The sequence below is a fragment of the Otolemur garnettii genome, unplaced genomic scaffold (genome assembly GCF_000181295.1).
Source record: "Otolemur garnettii isolate 467f Iridium unplaced genomic scaffold, OtoGar3 scaffold00038, whole genome shotgun sequence".
In the NCBI taxonomy this organism is placed as follows: domain Eukaryota; kingdom Metazoa; phylum Chordata; class Mammalia; order Primates; family Galagidae; genus Otolemur; species Otolemur garnettii.
The window spans coordinates 14,538,824-14,547,114 of NW_003852433.1; the positions used below are offsets into that span (position 1 = coordinate 14,538,824).

General features: G+C 47.4%; 1 protein-coding gene across 1 annotated transcript in view; it reads right to left on the reverse strand.

The window, feature by feature from the left end:
* Nucleotides 1-8,291, reverse strand: part of TPCN1 (two pore segment channel 1) — a 79,287-nt gene that overhangs the window by 67,484 nt on the left and 3,512 nt on the right. The window contains exon 2 of the mRNA XM_012805265.2: nucleotides 7,322-7,557. Coding sequence (XP_012660719.1) covers nucleotides 7,322-7,433 — 112 coding nt within the window. The 5' untranslated portion in view covers nucleotides 7,434-7,557. The remainder of the gene's footprint in view (nucleotides 1-7,321; nucleotides 7,558-8,291) is intronic.

An 8,291-nucleotide genomic window follows, 5' to 3' on the forward strand; every position in this document is an offset into this window, starting at 1 on the left:
AAAAAAAAAAAAGAAAGAAATATCGAAAAATGTGCTAACAATCAGCCTGTGAGCCTCTGTGATGACGACTGGCCAGACCCAGGTAGCAGCTGCCCTTTCAGAGAGCACACACTGTCCCCAGCATGCCCCAGATAGCCAAGCTCTCAGGTCCCTTCCTTTGAAACTAAACCAGAGCCTCAGGGATGGTTTGGGTAGAGGATAAACTATGCTTTTTACAACGGGGTAGTACCTCCAACACAAAGCAAATGAGGCAAAGGGGCTCTAGGTACAAAAGGCAACACAAACACCATGGTTCCAATGGGTTACCCAGCCCAGTCCAGGGGTTTCCTTGAGGCAAGTCTGATGCAGGGTCACCTGCCATGGGACTCAATAATCTTGGGGGGGAGGTGCCCCTCAGCAAGCCCCCCTCCCTCACGCACTGCTCCAAGCTGTTCCTCTTTTGTCCCTCCTTTTCCAGGCCCAAATCTTCACTCCTGAGAATTTCCATTTTCAGCCCAAATTTTCTTTTTCAACCACCATGGTGGAAGATGCAGCCAAATGCCCCTGCAGAGGAAGACCCAGGAAAGGGTGTACATTGAGGAGAAAGCTGTAGTTGTCGTGGATGGTGAAATTCTGGCTATCTTTGTGGTCTGGTTTCCACTTGCCTATTTTTGAGCTTCTCTGAGACGACTCAACACAACTTTTACAAAGAAACACCAGCAGCTTTTCAATTTTCACAATACAAAAGGGAGCTCCAGGTGTAGAACTCCAATTTAGAACAATTGCCTTGTAGGAAATAAAAATTTAATTAAGAAAAAAGATAAAGATGGAAACCACCTTCCTTTTGGGAAGTTAATCAGCCTGAAATCTACCTTGTTCACAGGGCTTTACTTCATGGCGGGGACATACGAGGTAAGAGACTAGTCTGGAGTCAGAATACATGTGTTCAAATGCTGCTAAAGCAGCTTTGTGATCTTCCTCTTCTGTAAGATGATATTGGAAGCATCGGTCTCTGAGACCTGCTAGGAGGACCCCATGAGAGATACAGCACATACAAGGTGTTTCGGACACTGCCTGGCACACGCAGGGGCTCAATGCCCATGGACCACTGTTATTATTGTGCATACCCTTACTCAGGCTGACCTGAAGGAGAGAAGAGTTAGAGTCAGGAAACATCCAAATGAGAATTCACTCCAGCAAAAAGAAAAGAATGGAGAGCTGTCCCCTAGGCTCCCTGAGCAATAAGGCAGAATGGGGGCTGTCTCAGGACAGGACCAATGTCCCTACTGGACTTAGTCCCTTAGTGCTTCCTCAGAACAGCACAGGTTCCATTCCTGGGTCACTGTAACCTGAGGCAACGTCGGGAGAGCAATGCAACCAGATACCCCAGAGATGCTCCACTGTGAGCCATCCAAGCCCTCCTGTGTTCCCTCCCCAACTGGGAGACTGAGAAGTTGACTGTTCTGGCTCATGAAGTACTCTCAGAGCAAATGTGAACTCGGGCCTCCCCAAGGCAACCAGTGGAGAGTGCAGCAGGCACTCCAGCCCGCACCCAGCTGCTACCACTGCCATTCAGACACCACAGCTTCCTGCGTGCAGAGAAGAGATGGCATCTCATGGCAGGGGGCCCCAAGGCAACAGACAGGATCCCCCCATGAAGACATGGAGGGCTGGGGAAAGGACAGCTTCAAGGTTCAGTTACGAGGCTCCAGCCCAGCATGCTGGATGCTTGCTCATTTTAATTGGTGCCACTGTCAGTCTGGTGCCACCCAGCATTCTGCCTTGGCAAGGCCCTAAAAAAGCCAGGGGAATGACTCTGGCAGTGCCAAATGCCCAAGCTCCATGGGAGGCTTTGAAAATATAATTGTTGCTTGGTCTCCAGCTGCCATGCTGTCTCAGCTTCCCAGCTCGGCAGGGAACACCCACTGTGTCAGGAGAGAAGCAAAAAGGATTTGGGCCTTAGCCCAGGTTCAGGACCTCTGCTCATGGAGGATATTCCAAAGAAGCAGCCCAGCCTCCAACTAAATAATAATGCCTATGGCTGGCTGAACACTGACCATGTGACCACAACATGATCTCACTAAATATCCCACAACAACCCTACTGGCAGATGCCACTGTGATCCCATTCTACAGATGCAGAGACCACAGCTTGGAGAAGCTAAGTACACAGCTCAGCTACTCTAATACGCAGAGTATCACAAGTGACGAAGCTATGTAAGTCTCTTAGGACTCCTTCACTTTTTGACAAATACTGTGGGGACGACATGTCAGAGAAAGAGCCCTGGCAACAGAGAGTCCACCAAGGATGGATCATCCTTTGGTATCAGCTGCACTGCTTCCTCCCAGCTCCTGATTGTTCTTTCTACCCTGGGACCAACAGCCCTGGCCCACCTGGACTGAGCCTGATGCCCCCTGGCTCTGGCTCCATGAAGACTCTGGAAGAGAGCATCTCCTGCTCTTCACACTGCTGACACCTGCACCTGGTCCTAGTAACTCCTGACAGCATGCCAGGTATCAGGATGAAGGGGGGAGGGGAGGCTCTCTGCTTTGTTACCTCAGGCCTTACCCTCTGTGGCTTGTCACTTGTAAACCATGACCAACCAACCACCAAGGCAGAGACTGAGCCTCCTGCCCTTATTCCTAATCCTTTCCTCACTCAGAAAAGGCAAACGGTGCAGACTCATCTGAGGTAGCAACAGAGTTTAAAGGCAATGGGAAGGCAAAAACTGAATGTGACCAGAATGACCCTGGAAAATTCCTTGTACTGCCCACAATGTTCAGAGCCCAGATGTTCTGATTCCCTGAACGTGGTAATCTAGACCACTGCCTGATGTGCAATGTTGGCCACAGGCTACCTCTAAACTGCCCTATCAAACACCAGGACCAATGACTGTTTTCAAGGTTATTCCTAATTCTCAGGCTTTAAATACCTCTGCTCATACCTGCCTCCTTTATCACCTGACACCATTCTGCCTGTGAGTCACTCATTAGCATTTTAGCAGCCACTCTTATAGCCCAAAGATTTCTGAGTCTTGGATAAAATCCATACTTGCCTATATAAGGAAAAAAATACAAACCCTCCAATTTCCTGCAGGGATAAGGCCAAAGCATAGAGTTATAAGTCATAGTACAACCAGATTCCCAGGTACCTGCCACAGAGGAAGGGTAAGGAGGATTATGGGCTGAACTCTGTCCCCCTAAAATTCATATGTTGAAGCCCTAACCCCTGTTACTTAAGAACGTGACTATATTTAGAGACAGGGCCCTTAAAATAATAATCAGGGAAAAATGAGGTCATATGAGTGGGCCTTATCCAATAGGACTAGTGTCCTTATAAGAAGATGGACAAGGCTCAGCGCCTGTAGCTTAAGTGGCTAAGGCACCAGCTACATACACCTAAGGTGGTGGGTTCGAATCCAGCCCGGGCCCACCAAACAACAATGATGGATGCAACCAAAAAAAAAAAAATATAGCCGGGCGTTGTGGCGGGCGCCTGTGGTCCCAGCTACTTGGGAGGCAGAGGCAGGAGGCTCGCTTGAGCCCAGAAATTGGAGGTTGCTGTGAGCTGTGATGCCATGGCACTCTATCCAGGGGGACAGCTTGAGGCTCTGTCTCAAAAAAAAAAAAGAAGATGGACAGACTGAGGGACAATTATGTGAGGACACAGCAAGAAGATGGCTACTTACAAGCCAGGGAAAGAGGCTGCAAAAAAAAAACCAAAGCTGCTAACAGACTGATCTGGACTTCCAGCCTCCAGAATATAAGAAATTAGGTTTCTATCATTCAAGCCACCAATCCATGATATTTTTGTTATGGCCATTCAAGCAGACAAGGAGAATGTAGGTTCTGAGCCACAAGCCTACGGTCATTGCTGGGCCAGAACAAAGGCCCAGGCTTGACGAAGCCTCACACCCTTAGAAAATCTGCTTAGTTCCTAATGGCTCATATCCTTGTGACTGCTAGTTCTGCTGACAGCCTCTGTCAGCATTCCACCAACTCCTTAATACCTCAAGGGCTTACAGTAGCCACTGGTTAGAAATGGTGACCGCAAGGACAATCATTTGTGCTGGGAGAAATGGAACCTGAACCACTGCTTAGGAGAAGAGGCAAAAAGGAATGCTGCCCACCTCTAATGAAGGCCCCCCAGACAGCCCCTTCCCTGAGTTGCAAGGCCCAGAAACCCAACTAGATTTACTTTAACTACAATTTGTTGAACATCTATATCTGTAGCACTGAGCTACCTAATACAAAGATGAATGGAACTCAGGGCCTAGGAGATAATCAGATGGCTAAACAAGTAATTACTACACTAATCTACTTGTCTGATCAAGATACTCATGCTAAAAAAGGTCTGTGAGTAATCAGCTCTGTCAAGAAGGGGAAGTTCAGTGAAGGCTTCAAAGAGATGGCATCATAAGCAGGAATTTCAAGACAGAACTGGAGCTCAAGAGCAAATAAGAAGCTGAGGAAGCCCTTCTAGACAGACTTTCCAGCAAGGTGGAGTGGTTTAAGAACATACTAGGGGCTTGGCGCCTGTAGCTCAGAGAACAGGGTGCCAGCCACATACACCAAAGGTGGCAGGTTCGAGCCCGGCCCAGACCAGCTAAACAATAATGACAACTACAACAAAAAAATAGCCAGGCATTCTGATGGGTGCCTATAGTCCCAGCTACTCAAAAGAAAAAAAAAAAAAGAACATACTGGGGACACGCTGAACTAAAAGCAATGTGACATTGTAGGCTGAGGCAAGGAAGAGAACCAAACAAGAATGCACAAGAACACACAAGGCCCCACACACCAGCTGAAGAACTTGGCCTGCACCCTGTAGGGATGGGAAAGTCCTGAGGAATTTGAAGACAAGGAAACTACCAGGTTGGATGCATGTTTAGATGGATGCTCAGACAGCAGGTAAGGGGTAGAAGGTCAATGTCGAAACCAAAGCAGTCAAAGAAATCAAAGCAGCTGGGTGTGGGGGCTCACGCCTATAATCCGCAGGTGGATTGCCTGAGCTCACAGGTTGGAGATCAGCCTGAGCCAAAGCGAGGCCCTGTCTCTAAAAATAGCTGGGCGTTATGTTGGGTGCCTATAGTCCCAGCTACTTGGGAGGCTGAGGCAAGAGAATCACTTGAGCGCAAGAGTTTGAGGTTGCTGTGAGCTATGATACCATAGCACTCTACTGAGGGTGATGAAGTGAGACTCTGTCTCTAAAAAAAAAAAAAAATCAAAGCAGTCAAAGCAATCAAAGCATAAAGTATCACGGGTCTGTTAAGGCAGATCAGGACTCTTCTAAAATTTCTTCTTTTCCTCAAAGGCCCCACCATTTTTCCCAGCCAAGCTTGGCGGATTACACTCACTGGTTCTTTTATATTTTAGCAAATGACCTATTAAGAGGGTGAAACTGAGGCAATAATGCACTGTTACAAAAACTCAATGTCCCTGGACCCTGGCAGTTAGTTATATGTTTCTTGCTTTCTTAAGAAATAAACCAAAACAAGCCACTGACTCGCCAAGATAAAAATAGCCACATTGATGGCCTATCCAAAGTGAGTCTTATTGTCTCTTTGGCCTAGTTCCGATTCATCAAGCTCCACCATTAGTTCAAAGCCTGATCTTGACATGGTATTAGGCTGCTCTTGCCACTTTTATCCCACAGGAGAGCTGGACCCCAAACCTCAGCTCAGATGCTTTGGAGGCACTTAAAAGTGTCACTTACAAAAATGGACAGGATTCCCATTTAGAATCTTGAGCCTGGCTATTTCTATCCGTGAGCCACCCTTAGCAGGCCAACTACCCTCCCTCATTAGGTAGTAACCTGCTCTGAAGCCAAGACTGGGGCCGGGTTCTCTTATATCTCCCTAAGCACCAAGCTATTTAACCTCTCTGAGGTTGTCTCTTTCTCTGTAAAATACAGATACTAACAGGAACTCTATCTTGAGGTTATATGACAAGATAATATAAATACTAAGGGCCTGAGCTCACGTTGATGAAGGGCCTGTGAAGAAAAAAGGAGAAAGTGGAGTAGGAGGAGGAAGAAAGAAGAAGAGGAGGGGAAAGAACTATGAAGTCAGATATTCCTGGGTTCAAAATCTCTGCTCAACCACTTACTGGCTGTGTGACCTCAAGCAAACTACTTAACCTCTCTGACCCAAATCTCCTCCTCTGTAAAATAGGGATAATACTGACTACCTTGCAAGGGCATCTTAGATAAGGGCCTAAAATCAGAGTCACTGCTTTTTTTGGCCCTGAGTGGTACTTAGGAGAAAAAATCTGGTTTATGTTCTAATCATCCTGGGCAACCCAGCTCTGCCACCTAGATGGGAATGAACACACCATAGCAAAGAGCCCCATTTATAGGAAGCCAGAGCCCCCACCACACTCATCCTCAGGAACACTGCTCCCCTTCATCACTTCCCAGGGGAGGCTGCTGAGCTCCCGGCAATCCAACTCTGTTCTCTGTGGACAAAAGAGATGGAAGAGCCTGGCTCATCTCTCCCTAGACCCGAGTGTCTTTGTTTGTGAACAAGAGAACAGTACTTCTGCCCTGGCTGCAAAGCACTGGTGGAACATCCATTTGTTAAGGAGACCCTAAAGCACTGGTCCCTACAGACTTAGGAAAAAACGGGTTATTTTAAACCTCTCCTAAACCCAAGGGCTGAGCAAGTGAAACAAATGACTTCGGGACAAGGACCAGAAAGGTTTTTAAGGCTTCTCATTCTGCCAGAAGCACATTTAAAATTTTTAAAAATGTAAAGCTCACCAGCTCTCTTGGGTTCACTTTGTGCTAAGCTTCGGTACAGAGGAAGACAAAGCAAAACCCCAAACCCTCAAATCAATAGATCATGACAAATGCTCACCCCTTTCCACCCGGTCCTGGGCAATGTGGGGCCTGAGTTAGAGCAGAGAGAAGCAGTCAGCTCTGCTTTCCTACCAATGGTTTTAGACTGTTTAGAATTATGTCTCAAGAAGGGACAGACAGAGGCTGGTGTTGAAATCTGTTTCTTTTTTTAACAAGGAACGGGGCAGGAAAGGTAGCCAAAGGGCGGGTTTGCCCGAAGTCCCTGCCAAGCATCTGCAGACAAGCCAAGGTAACTCAGGTGCAAGGCAGGAAAGTGGCTGAGGAAACAAGGGCTTAGGGGCACACTGGAAGTAGACAAACCTGGCGGTATAGGATAGAACCACAGTCTCCCAGAAGTAGTTTCTGTGTCAGAACTGAAGGCTCAAACATGGGGCTAGGCAACACGTATACAGCTTTCCGACCACACCATAAAGCCCATAGCATCTCTCACCCTCTAAAACAGACAAGTTCGCGTCCCCTCAGCCAGCCCACCCCACTGTCTTACTTTTGCTAGGCAGCTCCTCTTGGCCCAGGCTGTTGGAGGGGGCCAATGGGGCACTGCCACTTTCGTCCAAGGTCAGGATGAGGGGCACATCGTCATCCAAACTCACAGCCATGTTCTCCCTTCTGTGGCCCTCAGGATGTGATGTCCAAGGCTTTAAATAGTCTCTGGTTTGAGATCCGTTTCAAAGCCACTGGGCCAGAAGTGCTTCTCAGAAATTCCTCCATTAGAGACATCTTCTAGGGTTCAGGGAATAAAGAAAGACAACAATTATTAAAACATAACCATTACTGATGAATATGTTCTAGAATTAGACAGTGGTAATGGTTACACACCTTGTGGATCTATTGATTATTATAATGAATTATACTCTTCAAAATTCTCAATTATATCTCAATTTTTTTTTTCAGACAGAGTCTCACTATGTCACCCTCAGTAGAGTACCATGGCATCACAGCTCAAAGCAACTTCCAACTCTTGGGCTTAAGCAATTCTCTTGCCTCAGCCTCCCAAGTAGGTGGAACTACAGGTGCCTCCCACAATGCCTGGCTATTTTTTGATTGTAGTTGTCATTCCTGGGCTGGATTCAAACCTGCCAGCTCTGGTGTATGTGGCTGGCACCCTAGCCGCTGAACTACAGGCACTGAGCCTAGATCTCAATTTTTTTTTTTTAAAAAGGAAGAGTTTAGCAAGGCATCGTAGGAGGCGCCTATAGTCCCAGCTACTCAGGAGGCTGAGGCAAGAGAATCACCTAAGCCCAAGAGCTGGAGGTTGCTGTGACACCACAGCACTCTACCAAGGGCGACAAAGTGAAACTGTCTCCAAAAAAAAAGGAAGAGTTATTATAGTATAATAGCATTAAAGTAAGAGGGGGAGGCTCAGCGCCTGTGGCTCAAGTGGCTAAGGCACCAGCCACATACACCTAAGGTGGCAGGTTCGAATCCAGCCCGGGCCCACCAAACAACAATGACGG